Below are 17624 nucleotides of genomic sequence, written 5' to 3' on the forward strand. Positions count from 1 at the left end.
GCTACAGACTCAAGTCTTGTTTCTTGTGAATTTATGAATTACCAGTATGGGATTTTATTTATTATTTTTTTTTTTTTTACTTCTTAAGGCCTTTAATAATTATTCAAATAAAACAAGGGGAAAATTAATTCTCCACAACTGGTAGATATATGCAACCACTGACAAGAGGTCACAAGTAGACATTGTTTTGTTTTGAGGGGTCATGAGCCAAAAAGCCTGGGAACCCCTGGGGTAAAGCCTTAGATGGTAAAAACTGAAATCTGTATTCCAACTGCATATTTAAAGAAAAGCTTATCCCTTACAGTGGATAAAACAAATCTATCATGAGGGGCTAAAAGAACAAAGAACTAATTCTGCTGAGTTCTTTAACAGTGTCCTTGCACCCTGCTGTCTTTATCGGACCCCTGCTACTAACACCGTCCACCACCTCCCATTTACCAAAAGGGCAAACACCCCCAGGAGGATCATACAGCCCATCATGACTGAGAGGAGCTCATGATGTTGATGTTGCCTCTGTCAGTGTGTCTATATGAATGCTGGGAGATGATGGTTGCACAAGTCTGCCCTGCTGAGCTCATTTTAATTTCCCCTCCTGACACAGATACTGTGATATATATCATCACCAGTGATTTCTTTTTTTTTAAGATAATGAAAGCAGAAATCATATTATGATGCAGAGACCTTTACCTTATATGTAAATGTATATATCTTCTGTAGGAAGCCATACACACACTGAAGCCCTTTTAGTAAAACCAGTGGCCATCAGCAACATGATATCTTGTCAGTCAGGACTAATTCTGTATTCAAACTTAATGGCTCCTGACAAGCTTTTCACCAGTCGACTGAGAGACCAGAGGGAATGTGCCACAGTGAGCATGACCACTCAGCAAATTCACATTTAACATTTCATTCCTCCTGCTTGGACAAAATGAATTATACATCCTTGATTCTGCCACATTGATCCATCCAAAGGAACTCCCTCCCTAAACGCTAAATGTTAAATAATTTGTACATCTCCCTGCTCACTCCCGGGACAGCACTCTGTATTCACCATCTCTTTAATTCTGACATTCTCGCTCTATCCTTGACCCTCTTTCCTCACTCCCTCTGTTATCTGAAATAATCTCAGGGCCTCCTTAGATTCTATTCATCAGAGCAGAAAGAAGCAGGCGCTGACATTGATAAAAAAAAATACCATCTGTGCCTTGCAGGGGTAAAAAGGAGTGAGAGAGAATGAAACAGAAAAGAAAGAGAGGGGCTTCAAATGAAACAGGCTCTGTTGTCTCCCTCTTGTTCCCCCTCGTCAATGCCATTTCAATTGAAAAGCGCAGTGGTAATTAAATTCCAGCAGGGGTTAGGGGCAACTGCGCGGTGCGCTGACGGGGGGCAGCCCTGACATAAAGATGACACAATTCAAGAGGACAGAGGGGGCGCCAGGCGGAAAAGGAGGGAGGGTGACAAATGTCGTTTATTCACGTACACTGCCACATTCGTACCACTCAATCTTCATGACATTTAAAAAATAGAAAATGAAATGGATATTCAAACCTTGCGAATCCCACAGTGACCTTTTCCCAAATCAGGGATATTCTAAAGAGATCAGTCCTCTCTATCTGCGGCATTTGCAGAATATTTTGTAATGCTTAGGAGGATGAGAGATTAGGTGGAGAAGAATTTGGGGAAGCTGGTGTGTGTGTGTGTGTGTGTGTACGCATATGTGTCATTACAAATGTGTGACTAACAGAAGGACGCTGGTTGTTGTTGATTCACATTATAGTGGCACTAATCCAGAGGCTCCAGAGAGGCTACACACTCCTGCTGTGCCCCTTCCCCATCCTCTATTAGCAAAACAACACAGCCAGTTACTCTCCAACAGAGGAAATTAACATAGAAGAATAATATTAAACTATACTATTGTATACTATTACAAATTCTATCTGATAGTTTTAGAATAGATTGGAGAAAATTGCTAAGAAGTCTTTGGTCTTTTAAATGTCAGCATTTATATTAAAAGTAAAGCACAATAAAAGAGCATAGCAGCATTATACAGGGAGGTGTTGATTCAAAGCAGCAAACATCCGTCCTCATAATAATTAAAGAGACTGAAGCTTTACATCTCATGTAAATAGTCGGAACAGTATTTTTATTACTACTTCCAAAAGGCTCTTTGTTGAATTGTGAAGTCTAAAGCAAAAAAAAATCTTATTATTAATTGTGTTTTGTTGATAAACCAAACAAATGATTTCAAAACTTCTTTCTTTCTGTGTCCACCTTTTTCTTCTTCTTACAAACCTTTACATTGCCAAAGTGAGTAGTTAATGACACATGATCACCTAATCCATTAAGCTACACTGACCTTGCTGCTTTAAACATTTGGATTTAACTATAAATTAATTCTGCCAGCACCTACCTTACACATTAATCAATTTATCAGAGCCTTATGCCATAAATCCCTTTCCACTAAAAGGCATTGGTGCGATTCTGGTGCCATCTACTGGACAAATAGTTTATTATATACAATTACACCTTTTAGTACTGTGTGTATGGGAAGCTGCACCGAAAAAACAAACATTATTTCAGTCACTGTGGTTAAAAGATATCAGTAATGAAGACACAGCTGACTTGTTAGCTTCAAAACTTCAGTAAGAAGCTATAATTAATACTTCAGGAAGTTCTGTCCAGTTCTGGTCAGTGAGAAAATCCACTGCAGCAGTTCGGCTACCCCAGGTCTTGAGGTACAAAAAAAAATGTTCATCCACAGTCGCAGTAATGGTTTAAAATCTCCAGAATATCCCCCTTAATAGAGAGAGGGGTGTGCTGCTGGACACCTGGGCCACCAATACTCGTTTCCCAACAGTCAAAGCCACGGTCTTGCAAGTCCTGAATTGTACTCTGGACAACGAAGGAGTCTGTTTCTACAAAAAAAAAGCAAGTCATGTCAGGGTGAGCGGGAGTTATACAATAAAAAGGAAAACTGTATTGCAATTTGGTGGGGCAACACCTGCTGCATGTTAAAACTGAAATTAAGTGGATATGACCAAATTATGTTACAGGGATGGAGGAGGAGAATGTATGGAAATAATTTGTCAAGTCTGCGTCACCAACAGCAAAAAGGTGACACTACACTGTAGCAACACCAAAATATAATCACTCAAATCAATATTAAATGTAAATGAATAAGGATTCTGTACCCAGTGTGATCCTACAAAATGTCTGGCACTTCCCTGCTGTTTGTTACACAGGAAGTGGTTCAAAATTCAAGAAGAAGAAAACTGAAGCTTAAGATAGAAGAGAAGCATTTAGTGCAATGATAAAAGACTTTCTGAGAGCATTTGAGGAGACAGACACTAGACCACCTATCTGAAAATAGCTGTAATTGACAAAAGATGGAGATGTTTGCCAACAAAACAAATAAAGAGCATTTGAAAATATATTCAAAGGACATTAAACGCATTAAAATTCAGAATGCTACAGGCTGCAGGCATAAACAAAGCCCAAATTTGCAGGTTCTTTGCTTGTTTGTTTTGTCAAAGAGAATGATACAAACTCTCTTTATAACCAATTGCGCAGTAGTACCCGCGCACCAAGGACCCTTCTTGTTCAGCTTTCTCATCATTTCCTGCCACTCCAACTGTCGTTTCAGAGTAGAAGAGTGAGGATGCATTTTGAGGAAAACACAACATTTGATGTGAGCAGGAGTCTTGACATCTCGGCTCATCAAACTTCACTCATCAAATTGAATTCATTATAAGACGAATTCATGGGAGGATGGAATTTAGCCTCATCAAAAAAGAGATTCATTTCAATTATATACATTGTTTAAACTTAGGAAGAGGTCATTAAAAAACACACTAAAGCACATACACAGCTATTTTTCTTTGAAAAAAAAACAAACCCTTGACTTTACCCCTTTATTGCAAACATTACACTGCTATGAGATACAAAGACTATGATAAACTGTCTGTTTAAAAGGCTGGAAAACATAAACAAGGCCTGTAGTACCTGGTCTCAGAAGAGTGATGCCGCAGCCCCCTCCCCCAGCACCTGTCAGCTTACTGTGGAGCCCTCTGGCCAGTGTGACCTGGCACAGTGTGTCCAAGGTAGGGTGTCCCACACCCATCACATTCAGATGGTGCTGGTTGATGTCAATGAGCTCCTGGAAGTGATGTGACACAGCTACAGTTAATACCTGTTGCTTCCAGCAAGGAATTAATCACGTTGATGTGAAAATGGGCTCTCTGCTTTTTAAAATTTTAGATTAAAAAAAATGAAAATGGTAGTTAGATTTTTAAGTATGACATTAACTTTTTATGTTTTCTCAGCATCATAGCGCAAGGTTCTCTACAATATCTATTAAAATTTTGTACCTCTAAAATATTGTAGTGCTCTCCTGTGATGGGCTGGCTGGTCATCTCTGAGAGGACTTTCTCACAAGTGCAGGAAACAGCATCAACCGAGTCAAGCACAGGGGTCATGATGGAGGGAAACTACAGGAGGGGTAAACAAAAACAGTGGAAATCAGCATCTCCAACATTACAGCAGGTTATGTGCAAAACAACATGTCTAACAAATGTGTATGTGTTTTTTAAGAGTCCTATTTCATGATGGATACGTTGTACACAAATAGGGATTATAAAATGGCAGGTTTGACTTTGATTTTGTTCTCGCCTTATCATAACACTGCCACAACACCATACAGGCCTATCTATGTTTGAGGCAGAAATCTGCACACCTGCTGGTGTCACCAAGGCAACAGCACACAGGGGTGCTGGCTAAGAGTTTAATTTCAATATTTTATGAAGGCACTCAACGCCGGGCTCTGGAGTATCTGCCATGCAAAAGCAACGCCTATTATATTAATTACAGTGTCGGCAAGTAAGACACGGGGGAGGAAGAAACCATTTAGTACCTTGTTAATTTTGTCCTTCACCCTAGCAACAAGTACCTTGGTGCTACGTGGTACTTTGGTGTTAGTGAGGAGGATTCTTAATAACGGTACCCTGGAAGTAAAGCAGAAAGATCAAAGAGTTCAACCAGCTTTATTATTCAAGTGCCCACTGAGAAAAAATATATGCTGTGATTTTATTAAAAACGCTCTGTACACTTTGTAAATGAAATCAAATAAAAAGCTGTTAATCACTGTCAGTACCTGCTGAGTGGAATAATCTTCCCAGCCAAGAACCTCAACATGCCACCTACATACAGGGAAATCAAAATCATTAAATAGATAATCATCAAAAGATAATGAACAGCAGAGCTTCAATACTCTGGTGTGTGTCCACAGAGACAAAGGGAGGTATAACACCATATGTACTGTGCCGTATGCCCGATCATTTCAGGCCTTACCCCACGTCCCGACAGCGTTGTCGACTCCAGAAGGGTTACCATGGATGATCATCTCCCCTTGGAAGGCCCAGCTGTTGATCTGCTCCAAGTCCTCCTGACACCACCTGCAAACCATGTAAAAATGAACAGAAGAACTTTTGTGGCTTTACACACTCTATTTGACCTGCCATCTACTTAATTCTCCATTTACTAACCAAACACTGGTACTGTGTATAGGGGGGATATACTATTCTATGTTCAATAAATTATTATTATCTGTGCTGGGGGGGATGCGTTTTGGTTGTGTAAGTGTGTGTGTCTGTAGGCATTTGTCCACAGCTAATCTTGCATACTACTGGACCTATCAACCTAATATTTTTTGTGCTCATTTATGACTGTATGCTCAAGGACAACTCATGGTTGCAGTGATTTACTGTTTTTGAAAAACTTATTTTATAACGCCATTGACTGCTCAATTTTATAAGGCCATTAACTGCTGACTCCTCGCTCTTCAATCAACAGCTGCATCTTGCTTCCACTGGAGACAACCAATCATGCCTTGTTGCCACGTTATATTAGCCAGTGCCAAATTTTGGTACCTTGAGCACTGGTTGTGTTGTGGATTCAAATAAACATTGATAACATTCTTTATGAGCCTATCGTAAAGCTTAGACTTTCATCTTTTTGGCAGCCCTCACCATTTAACGATATACGTTACGACATAGCAGAAAGCATTTCTGGCAATAGGCTGATTAATAACATGGCCTTTGTCATGGCTCAAAAACTAACATTCATAGAAAAGTTTGATCTCATTTTGAACTGGAGCATCTGCAGATTAATTCCATACCCAATATGTTATGATCAACTTAATATAAGCATCATGCAAGATGAATAAATCCCCAGGTGGAGGTGTTTCAGTGGTTCATACAAATCTTGGTAAAAGAGCATTAATGGCAGAGCCCCATGTGTTGTACTTGAAATAAAAAAATCTAACCATTTAAAGTTACTTGGGAATGGGAAAGTGAATTATCTTGATGAAAATTGAATAGTTCACAATGTTTTTAGGTTTTTCCATTTTTCTTTATGCAGCCCATAACCACTTGTTGGCACTTGTAAATAATAATAGGCCAAGAGTTGGCGCAGTCATCTTAAATAGAGCATCTAAGCCTCTTAAAGACCGTAATCACTGTATTGTTGGCTATTGTGTTGAATTACATTATATTGTACTGTACTAGTGTTTATGTTAATATGCTGACCTCCAATCTTTAATCAATTTTTATTCTTGTGAATATAATGTTGTGATTCAAAGTATTTAATTACACAGAATGTGTGAAGTAAAATCACTTCTGTGATTTCATATGGTTGTAAAAAACGTTTTGCCAAGATGCCTTTTTATAGCATTTTCATCATGCTCAGAGCTCATGATGATGGAGACTTTTCCTCTATATGATATCATTACCTGGCAGTGTGATCCCACTCTTTGAGAGGAGTAGGAATGGCTCCACTAGCACAGAGCAGAGCTGCAGCTAAACACACAGAGTAGGCAGCACTTGATCCCAGTCCTGCTCCCGTCGGCAGCTCCGACCACACAGACACCGTCAGGCTGGGCAGCTCCCTAAGAAAAAAGACTGAGTCTTGGTGTGACATACACACTTAAATATCTTATATGTGACTTATCATCGTTATAACAAGATCATTGCAAATAATTAAGAATGACAGTATGAAAGTATTTACTCCACAGATCCCAAAATTGTCATATGCATAGTAAAAACACAGGAGGTTCAGACAATGTGATGATATTCTTGCTGCTCTCCTTACACACAACAGTAGTAATACATACACTCAACAAACACATGATAAAAAGATACACACAACAATAATGTATTAGAATTTTGTTTAAAAGACTAAAAAAAATAAAATTAAGCTAGATAAAAATAATAAATCAAAAAGGCAGGAGAAGTGCCAAAAAACTGAGTTCATTTGCAATGTTTAAAAATAGTGACTTTTTTCAAAAATAAATTGAGTAACTAGCTATATAATATCTCCCTTAAAAAAAAACTTATCTGGTACAGCACTCACAGCATATACAGTGTGCAATGTGCAGTAATGTATACAGTACTGTATACACAACAGAAACTTGCTTGACCCTGCTGTCAATGTCTGTCAGGGAAGCTGTTTTTGGACAGACAGGAGAATACTCTAAACTAATTGTCCGGCTCTTCTCGAGGGAAAAACACATCCAGACTTTTTAAAGGCTGCACTGTGGCCTAGTGCCAGACTCTCATTAGTAGCCATCCTGTCAGAACCCATCACCTCTCTCAGACACGCCAGCAACGTGTCAACGCCGATTAAACCTCACAACAACCTGCAGCTCTAATGTTCCTGAGCATCTTCCCTGTTCACAGCTGCTGGAGTCGCTAAAACTAACATCCGGCGTCTCTGTCTGCCTCTCTTTACCGTCTACATCTCAAGGAGGAGTGATTTTTTTTCTTCAGATGCAGTGAAAATGGCCTCTAACTGCCTGTATGCATTTACATCAATAATAAGTGATTTTTTTCTCCAAATAGGGCATCTCCAAGAGAGCTTGAAAGGCTCTGCTACTCCAGTGCCTGTTTTTAAAGAGTAAAGACATAAAGAAATGAATGTGAATGTGACTGCATGACAGCACAGGTGTAATAGGCCTCCAAGACAACAGATAGTGACAAGTACTTGTGACCTTTGCTGTATTCTTCTGGTGTCATTTACAGCATTCAGTCGCCACAAGAGATGATCAATAAAGTATGTAATTTCGACAAAGACATGACAAAGACATGCCTAAAGGTAGCCTAAAGGTTAGAGAAGCGGTTCAACCCCTGGACTGGCAAGATAAATCTGGGTAGGGTAAGTGAAGAGGCAGAGCTTCCCCCTCCTCATTGCCACCATTAAGGTGCCTTTGAGCAAGGCCCATAACCCGAGCTGCTCCAGTGGAGCTACTTAGTGGTTAGCAGTTCATACTGTAGTTGTACTGGGCAGCTTCCAGATGTGATTGTGTATAATTGTGATCTTCAAAAGAGAGGCTTCCTTTCAGCGAAACTTCCCTGAATAAATAATAAAGATTTTAAAAAACGTAAGAGTGACTGATGGGGATTAAAATGAACTAAGATTGTTTTTTAACAACTCACTTAAAGACAAACTGTCTGGTCAATCTGATGAACACAAATCAGTCACGTTAATCTAAATTGGAATTGGCTTGTAGCTTTCACACAAACTCAATAATTTATGCTTCAGATTTCCTACAAGGTAGAGAAGTGCAGTCACTGACAAAAGAGTCAAACACACTGCAAAGCAGCATTTCAAACCTGCAGATGTTGACATGTTAATGTCACCTTCCACAGGATGAGAAAGTAATGCTGCTGCAATTTTAACAATTGCACCACCTGCAGGCAATGAGTATTAAAGCTGAATTTTTTATTGTTTGCAGAGTTTTTATTTTTGACGTTTTCATCAGTAAGCTACAATAAATATATGTATATATATATATATATATTATATATATATACACACATAAATATATATATAAGTTGAAAATCACAGTATCACACTGTCCTCTGGTGTGCATTAAATACTGAAATAGAAAGTTTCCTGACAGCTTGTAGAAACACCACACATTAGCTTTTTTGGATTTACGTAATATATACGTATAAATATATTTTTCATCATCTCCAGTTAACAAAAATTTAAAAAAATAAAAATGTAATTCAGGTGGCAAAAATATTAGGAGAAGCTATTATTTCCTTGCCTGTAGATGGGGCACATCGATGTGTTTACATCTGGATTTTAAACTGCTGGTGCTTATTTTGTGACATTTTCTGGGTCTGGTTTAAGGTATTTAATTTGTATCAAAAATATAATTTTTTAATAGTCATCTGTGCTAACTAACTACAATAATAATATGAACACATGTTAAGAGAAAGAATCATATTATCTCACCCTGGTCCAAACAAGGAGAGGTAGATGTAGAGGAAAGATAAAGTGGCCATGTTGCAAGTATCCAAGTTTCCATTTGTTACACCAAAAAAGTCACGTAGTCTCCTCACAAGTTCAGCATCCAGAAGTTTCACCTCCTCCCGCTTACCTGATAAAATGAGTGAAAAGACACAGCAATGGTTCAATCACTGTATTAATAAGACAGTGATGTTTGCAAAAGATACATAAGTAACAGAATATTAATGCCATAATAATGTCCGCAGACATATGTGTTACTTTCAAGCTGTGGTAACTCATCTGATCCAGACTTTTTACATATATCTTTAAATAAATCTCTCTGGGCTCTTCAAATGGCCCTGACAGCAATAGGCTCATATAACAGTTTAGGTTATTGCATGTTTATTAATATAAACAGAGCTAGATTTCTTTGTTTAATTGGGTAAAATGTCCCATTGCTTTAGTATTTCTGTATGTGCTGCATTATTGGATGCATGGTACAACAGTAACACTACAGTAAATGCAATCTCTAACAATGTCCATCTCTGTACCATACTTACCATAGGAGTATGGAATAAGCCTCCTCAGCTCAGACAGATCCCAGGAGAGGAATGTGTCAATATTTGGGAGGTTGATGCAAACTTTACCAGTAGTGGTGGCTTTCAGCCGTAAATATGTCCTCAGGTTCAAACAAACAGCAAGCGCCACCTGTGAAGGACATATAGCGACAAGTATAAGGATCATACAGGGATCACATTGTTTTATTGTCCGCAATTCCTGTCTATTTATAAGCATGTCTTTTTTTCAAAGGATACCATGGCTTTGTGATTATTAAAGCAAATATTGAAGACAATCAGAAGTTTCCCCATCATCTATAATACAGTATGAAAGTCAGCTGACACATGGTTTTCTCGTACTGTCTCTGGGTGATCTAATTGCATTTAAAAAAATGTTTTGAAAAAGAAAAAAAGTCCATCAGTTAATGTTTGAGCATCATTGTGTAGAATGATGTTAGTGCAAAGTTTGACACTGGAAGACTGTTTTCACATTCATCTGCTGAAAGTAGAAAGTGTCTGTGAGCACACTCAAAATCCAGTTATAAAGGGTGCACCTAAGAGCAGGATTTAAGACATCACAACTAGTTTGGAGCCAGTTCTGGTCCAATATCCAACTTAAGGAAGTGTGATGTGGAAACTTGAAGCCTCCAGTGCACAAACACTGAGGACTGACTTAACAGTGAAGCAGGACACATCTTGTGTCCAGCAGGAAAGCAATTGTGTTAGTTGGACTCTCATCATTAACACTTTACCTTTCCGTGAACAACTGCATGCTCCCCGTGCAGGATCGCCTTCCCCGGAGCAGACACGATGCAGTCCTTGACTTGCATATCTGTAGCAGTGTCCAGACTACAACGGTGTCAATGCACAGTAAAAGTTAACCTGTTCAACTTGTTGCTGACACAGTGTTATTATTAGCTAGCTTAGCCACGTTTGGCTAGTGTTAATCCCTTGAACCTACAGTCGATAACTCCACAGCTCTGCGCTTTTCATGAAGGCTCAACGAATATATGGACTTTAACAAAGCCTTTTCATGGTCGTCAGATGGGTTGAAGCCCTGACCACAGACTCTCCACTACGGAGGCGTGATGAATGTTGAAAACAAGTTAAAAAACACAGCTGACACACAGAGGAGGGACGGAGATAAAGTTGACTACCCGTATCCAATCAGCGACCCGGTTAGTTATACATATATTCTTCTGTCCAATCACTGTTCAATACCCGGTGAGTTGACCAATCATCATACTGCGATGTCCCATCAGCCGGTGAGTTGACCAATCGTGCGATTAAAAACGAAACGCCCCTTAAACTAAGGATACCTCAGAGGGGCAAAAGGGTAGTAGTCTCTGTTTCAGCTTTAGCAGCCTACTTGTAATGCAAACAATGGCTTCGTTCGTTATAAAACCTACTCACCTCCGCTGTGTTGTGAGGACAGGCCGACTCTTAAGCGAGTACCGGACCAGGAAAACCTTATTTTCAGAGCGAAGGTAGTGGTAGTGCATGTTTGTCCTTGCTCATATAACATGTGTTATGCTGTAACATAACAAAATGCTTGCTAGGTAGCTGCTACACAAAATAAGCATGGTTTTGAAACGTAAACATTGCATTTACCAAATTATTATTTTGTGTCCCCTCGTTAATTGTTATCTGTTAGACAGCTATGTCAACATATTTATACACGTAAGTATTATCTCATCTTTGTATCCTGTTTTTCTTTTCACTAATAGTTATTCCACTGAAGGAGACAGCAGGATACCCAAAATTTACACCAAAACTGGAGACAAAGGTTGTTTTGTCAACTTAAGTTATCAGGAAAAAATGAGTTACTACAGTACAGTCACTGTAAATGGTTCTTACAAAGGTTGACATGACTGTCACTCTTTCTTTCTCCCAACAGGTTTCTCAAGCACATTTACAGGGGAAAGGAGGCCAAAGGAAGATCATGTTTTTGAAGCTTTAGGAAATACAGACGAGTTGTCATCAGCTATAGGGTGAACATTCTACTATTCAGAAGTCAGTCCATTTTTCAAATAATTTTGTCATCTTCCTCACCTATACTGACTATGCTAAATTGTATTTTGCAGCTTGGCCAGAGAATTTTGTCTCGACAAAGGTCACACATTTACATATCAACTGGATAAGGTTTGATTAATATGAGGCATTTATTATCTTATTTTGCATTACGTTATAGTTAAGCTGACAGTATTTTGATATTTTCATTACAGATACAATGCGTTTTGCAAGACGTAGGCTCCAACATTGCCACCCCTCAATCATCAGCAAGAGAAAGTCATATAAGTATGTACAGATATCTTCTGGTTTAACGCAGTAAAATGTTTGGTGTGCAGATTCATGAATTTGTTTCTGCTCTCTTTATGCAAGAGAGAACCAAATTTACTGTTCAGCCAATTGCAGACCTGGAAAGCTGGATTGATACTTTTACAGAGGAACTCCCTCCACTGACCAACTTCATTTTACCTGTAAGCCCATTTATGCATCTGTAAGACACTGCATTTTTAAAAGTCCTGTTTTCTAGATGTATTAAACATGTATGCATTATGTGCCACAGTCTGGAGGAAAGAGCAGCGCAGCCTTGCATGTAGCTCGGACGGTCTGTCGGAGAGCAGAGCGCAGGCAAGTCTCAATGTGTCCCCTGAGTGTGACATTGTCTGTAACGACCTATTTGTCTTGATTTACCAACAAAGCTGAATCTGAAAGCCCTTTGTTCTTATTACAGTGTTGCTCCAATTGTGCGGTCAGGGGAGGCAGATCCAGATGTTGCCAAGTTTTTGAACAGGTCTGTTTAGTGCTTTCAAATTCATCTAAGAGCATGTTTTCTCTACCATACATCGGATTAATGTCCTAACATTTTCACACAGATTGAGCGACTACCTCTTCACTCTGGCAAGATATGCAGCCTTGAAAGAAAACAAAGAGGAAACGATCTACAGAAGACCAGAATGATCAGATCCTGACATGAAGAACAAGAGAAAAAATTAATTAGTTTTTGGGAGGTGTGATCATGTTTTTATGTCACATATATTGTAAATATTAATAAATATGAATGAGGTCCAAATTCATACTCTAGTACATCCTTTTTCAGCATATTATGAGAATATTAGCCAGTGAGCACATACAGCAGGAACATCCATAATACTGGCATATTATTTAATTTCACACAGGTATTGTTTCATCAAACGTACATTAATTTGCATTGGTATACAGTTATGGTGGTATGTCCTCAGAGAAACTCTTGTTCCGATGGATTTTGTTGTTGTATTATTACAGCAACAATACATGGGGCTTTTGAGGACTGGGCTCTGTCATCACCCTCCCACACAGTCACAGGATCTGGCACCAGCCCTGGCTCCTCTGGGACAGAGTACTGGCCCACGTCATTAGAGACAGATTGCGGTCCTCATAGGGCGGATAACGCAGATAGGTGACACACTCAAACCGTGTGCCTCTTAGCAGGCATGATTTCCTGTGAGAGAAAGTATCAAAGCTGTAGCGCCCATGGTAGGAACCCATTCCACTGGCACCTGTCCAAACAAAACATTGGTTGAGAACATGTATATTGTAGATTATTCCACAGACACATTTTACATAATTAAACTTACCAACTCCACCGAAAGGCAGAGCTACCATGAGACTCTGCACGACACTGTCATTGGAGCAAAAGCTTCCACTGGAGGTTTCACTCATCACTCTTGAGATGACCTGTGTTGTCAGAAAGGCCAACATTTCATCAGAATGCACATTAGCTGCCCCAGGCTTGTATGATAAATACAAAGTGTCTCATTTCAATTGGTGTCCAGTACCTTGCTGTTGTTCGAATATGCATATACACAGAGGGATTTCTCTTGCTTATTAATGAAAGCAATGGCCTCATCCACATTGTTTACAGGCAAAAGGGGAAGAACTGGGCCAAAAATGTCCTGTTGCATGATAGGGTCCGATTCTGCCACTTCTGTCAAAATTGTTGGGGCTTTAGACAGAACCAAAAACAATTTAGTGAAATATATTACATATGCTACAACTGGTCTTGTTTCTAAGAGTGCTAAAGTGAGGAGTCTTACCAATATATTTCTCTGCTTCTATCACCTGTCCACCCACAGCCACCTTGCCAGATCTCCACAGTATGTCTTTCGTGCGGTTAAAGATCTCCAGATTAACCATGCGGCCGTAGCTGCGAGACTCTTGGGGATCAGTACTGTAGAACTGCATCAGACAGCACTTGAGGGCCTGGACCAGTCGAGCTTTGACATCCGTATGGCACAGGATGTAATCTGGAGCCACCAAGCTCTGTCCAGCATTGTGGAAGCGTGCCCAGGCAATGCGCTGTGCGGTGGTGGAAATGTCACAGTGTTTGTCCACATAACATGGGTTCTTGCCACCCAAAATCAGGGTGACAGGTGTGAGAGTGCGAGCTGCAGACTGAGCAATTCTGATTCCCTCCTCTCTGTTTCCTGGGGATTTACAGACATCTTTAATACATTTAGAAAATTCAATAAATAATCCCAAAAAGATATTTTGAAACTAATTTTATCTTTACCTGTAAAAAAAATGTGATCAAAATGGAGTTCCACAATTTGAGGCAAGTCATTCGTGCCTGCAAGAATCACATGGAAGCATTCCTTGAAGAAAACAAGAATTGTAGATCAGATAGTTGCATTTTTACTGAAACATCATATGGGCACTTATATTTATTGTTAAAAAAAGTCAATGCATACTGTAGAAGAGCATGATTATGATCATAAATTAAACATTGAATTAGTCGTGGATGTCCCCATGCTTCAGATCTTAGCACAATTGGCCTCTAAAAAAGTCAAATCTTCAGTAACACTTGTAATGTACAAGAACTATTTTACCCTTCTCCATGCACCTTGGAATTAGGTGAAGTTGTACCAGAAAGCTCTACTCTGCTTCCACATTTGGCCTCAACAGATGTGTTTGTGAAGAAAAACCCAGATCAAAAAGGTGTTGACTTGAGTAAATGTATTCAGATGATTCATTGAGCCATTTGCCAGAGGTAAAAGTGACAGAGCAGTTTCATTCTTACTTCCATAACGAAAAAATACAATTTCTCTTAACATATTAGCCATGATAAATGGAATAAGAATCCAATGCTACCTAATCCAATATTTGAGCAAAAAGCATAAAATGCGTATCCCATCCTCCCTGCTAGCATGCAATTACTCACATTGTCCATGTAGAAGGGCATGAGACGATGGAGAAGCTCTGCTGTGTGAGCGGTGCACTCAGAGGGGCTGATGATTGCACAGTTACCTACATCATTGAGCAAAACATCATTAATGTCTGTCAGACTTTCAGTAAGCATGCAAGAGGAAAAAAATCGTGCAATAATTCAACTGATTAAATTAGCGTTCTGAGTGTCTTCACCTGCAGCAATGGCCCCAACCAGTGGCACCAGGCATGTTTGAACTGGACTGCACCAGGTCCCCATGATTAATGCCACCCCCAGTGGCTCACTGACCACCAGACACTCATCCAGTGTGGTGGACTAAACCAGTTAGACAACCTCAAAATTAATTTTCAAATAGCTAAAACAGGAACTCTCTTCAGTGAATGTGGGCAGAGTTTATCAGAGTTCATCACAGGTCGACTAGCAGAAAGGAAAAGACATCAGCCCACTTTAATCCTTCAAAAAGGGCAAGGCAATTTAAGATTTAATCTGCTTTAGCATGTTCAGCACAATACATTTCTTTGTAGCAACGAGATGGAATGTTCCTTCTAAAAAAGGTTGTGTAAATCATGAATAATCCCAACAATAATATGAAGATGTTTTCAGAAAAAGGGTTCACCAAGTTTCTCTCCACGTGCAGCGGCTGCATCCACTTCTTCAGGTTGTTGATGGCATGAAGAGCCTCATTTTTGACAAGAATCAACTCTGACACAACTGTCTCAAAACGTGGCTGGTTGAAAAAAAAGTTTTAAAAAAAAAGGCAAATGACAAAAATGCCAATAGACACAACAACCTGGACCATTATGTCAATATTGTACTAACTACTACTAATCTTTCTACCAGTTACAGCAAACACATCAAATGTAGACTACTGCTTCATCTCTCACCTTATGAAGGTCCCTCCCAAGAGCATCCACAAAGTCACACTCATGTTCCTCCAGCATCCGCACCACAGCCTCCAGCTGAGCCAGTCTGAAGCCCTCTTTGATGGTGCGTGCAGCCTGAAAAGCAACTCTAGCCCTCTGCAGCAGATCCACACACTCCTGAGGGTACGTCTTCAAACACGGCTCCCCCAGCCTGGTCCTAGAACATCAGCCAACATCATTTAGTTCAACCATACAGGTCAATTATAGCCTATACAATTTATTCTATCTAGCCTATATGGTCTAACCTTCTGCATGTTAACCGGCCATTCCTCTGACAAACATAGCACGCCTTTACTTTACCACTCATGTTTATTCGAGTCAAGAGTTCTCCAGTGTTGGCTTTTCTAAATGGAGTTAATGTGCTATAGTTAAGCCTATGTACCAGGTCAGGAAAAGCTCCAACATGCAGGCAGGCAGGCAGGCAAGGCAGGCATAGTGAAAATCCTAATAACTCCAGCCAATCAGGTGATGCACATAACATAGCAAATCTGTCTGTGAGAAGGTATATAATAATTAAGAGGACAACAACTTACACTTTCACTGTGCATACACATAAACACACGTGTATATTAACTTTACATGAAACATAATTGATCGACTTCCATGTTCAGGTCACCTGCTCTTCAGAAAAATAAATGAATTAAAAAAAAGTCAAATCTATCATTTACCTCCGCAGCGCTCTGAACCATCGGGCTGGAGAAGGACTCGGTGGATTGCTCATGGTGTTTGTACAGATTTAGGCTGAGAAATCCTTCCAGCGCTGTTCACCTTTCATTTAATAAGAGTCACAGGGACCGAGCACGATGGAGAAAATGACTCAGGCGTGCGCATTTACACCATAATCCGCCATGCACGTTATTCAAGGAAAAGCAGAAAAAGTGTAGCGAGCCATTCTCAATCCCACACAGTCCTGTTCAGGTTTGCACCGTGTTTGCTGTCATAGTGCAACAATCATCATGACCACACTCAGCAGGTGTTAGTGATAAATTAATGAATACATTGTTAGGAGTCGTCATCCCGCTGCATGACAAGAAAATTAATAACTCATTATATTGTAAATGACTGAAAGTAAATGATTTATATAATACTGATGTACATGATTTAACATGACAGAAAAAAGTATTTTACACATAGACACATTTCTTTCTTTTTGTTTTTCACAAAGTGGGATCCGGGGGGCCCCAAGTGGTTCTTGAGGGGGCTCCAGGGGGACTCCAGAAAAAAAGGGGAATAATTAATTCAGTTAATTCAATCCATAAGTAACACAATGACAAAATCTATGACTATTTTGGTCATGGGTTTCAAACACTTAATGTAATAAAACATCTAAAAACCAAAATCTTATGAGATGGGGGACCAGACAAAATCTTATGAGATGGGGTCTGTCAGTTTGAGAACCACTTTGATAACACTTAAAAAAAAGAGATAAATGACATAACTTTCACATCAAGGGTGACAACATCTGCAGGATCATTTTTATTTAATTTTATTTTTATACTAAAAGAGTTTATTTTCAAAGTCAGCATCAGCAGTCAACTGGTACATTTAGCCTATACTCTGACATCATTTAAAACTGATGAGAGACCTCATCACACGCAAGAGACAGACAATCTTGTGAGGTATCATTCATCTCTCCCTACACATGAC

At 39.5% G+C, this 17624-nt stretch overlaps 3 protein-coding genes across 3 annotated transcripts; 1 reads left to right on the forward strand and 2 right to left on the reverse strand.

Moving 5' to 3' along the window:
• Positions 1-1472: 1472 nt before the first annotated feature.
• On the reverse strand, positions 1473-10924 carry mvk (mevalonate kinase). The gene is made up of 10 exons (XM_053325240.1): positions 10598-10924; positions 9849-9996; positions 9295-9439; positions 6785-6940; positions 5347-5450; positions 5150-5195; positions 4910-5000; positions 4368-4487; positions 4003-4156; positions 1473-2915 (listed from the first exon to the last, which is right to left on the reverse strand). Exons 1-10 carry the CDS (start codon positions 10673-10675, stop codon positions 2752-2754), a joined length of 1206 nt encoding a protein of 401 aa, XP_053181215.1. The 5' UTR covers positions 10676-10924; the 3' UTR covers positions 1473-2751.
• Positions 10925-11205: 281 nt separating this feature from the next.
• On the forward strand, positions 11206-12915 carry mmab (metabolism of cobalamin associated B). The gene is made up of 9 exons (XM_053325245.1): positions 11206-11332; positions 11573-11631; positions 11743-11836; positions 11930-11987; positions 12071-12143; positions 12228-12325; positions 12415-12479; positions 12583-12642; positions 12725-12915. The coding sequence occupies exons 1-9, from the start codon at positions 11220-11222 to the stop codon at positions 12807-12809; spliced, it is 705 nt and encodes a 234-aa protein (XP_053181220.1). The 5' UTR covers positions 11206-11219; the 3' UTR covers positions 12810-12915.
• Positions 12916-13187: 272 nt separating this feature from the next.
• Positions 13188-16698, reverse strand: aldh3b2 (aldehyde dehydrogenase 3 family, member B2). Its single transcript, XM_053325239.1, has 10 exons — positions 16646-16698; positions 15939-16134; positions 15671-15781; positions 15249-15369; positions 15049-15134; positions 14401-14482; positions 13925-14314; positions 13667-13833; positions 13466-13565; positions 13188-13387 (listed from the first exon to the last, which is right to left on the reverse strand). Exons 1-10 carry the CDS (start codon positions 16696-16698, stop codon positions 13188-13190), a joined length of 1506 nt encoding a protein of 501 aa, XP_053181214.1.
• Between the last annotated feature and the right edge of the window lie 926 nt (positions 16699-17624).

The sequence above is a fragment of the Scomber japonicus genome, chromosome 9 (assembly GCF_027409825.1).
Source record: "Scomber japonicus isolate fScoJap1 chromosome 9, fScoJap1.pri, whole genome shotgun sequence".
NCBI lineage: Eukaryota > Metazoa > Chordata > Actinopteri > Scombriformes > Scombridae > Scomber > Scomber japonicus.

Bases quoted from the DNA above. Each gene is read 5' to 3' on its own strand.
- mmab (XM_053325245.1), top strand. From the start codon at position 11,220: ATGCAAACAATGGCTTCGTTCGTTATAAAACCTACTCACCTCCGCTGT. The intron at 11,632-11,742 runs GTTGTTTTGTCA...TTCTCCCAACAG, and splicing joins CACCAAAACTGGAGACAAAG to GTTTCTCAAGCACATTTACA. The intron at 11,837-11,929 runs GTGAACATTCTA...TGTATTTTGCAG, and splicing joins GAGTTGTCATCAGCTATAGG to CTTGGCCAGAGAATTTTGTC.
- aldh3b2 (XM_053325239.1), bottom strand. From the start codon at position 16,698: ATGAGCAATCCACCGAGTCCTTCTCCAGCCCGATGGTTCAGAGCGCTG. The intron at 15,370-15,670 runs GTGAACCCTTTT...TAACTGGTTTAG, and splicing joins TGCACGTGGAGAGAAACTTG to TCCACCACACTGGATGAGTG. The intron at 13,834-13,924 runs GTAAGACTCCTC...TTCTGTCTAAAG, and splicing joins AGAAGCAGAGAAATATATTG to CCCCAACAATTTTGACAGAA.
- mvk (XM_053325240.1), bottom strand. From the start codon at position 10,675: ATGCAAGTCAAGGACTGCATCGTGTCTGCTCCGGGGAAGGCGATCCTG. The intron at 4,488-4,909 runs GTACTAAATGGT...CCCCTCCTGTAG, and splicing joins TGAAGGACAAAATTAACAAG to TTTCCCTCCATCATGACCCC. The intron at 4,157-4,367 runs GTACAAAATTTT...CATCACTTCCAG, and splicing joins AGCACTACAATATTTTAGAG to GAGCTCATTGACATCAACCA.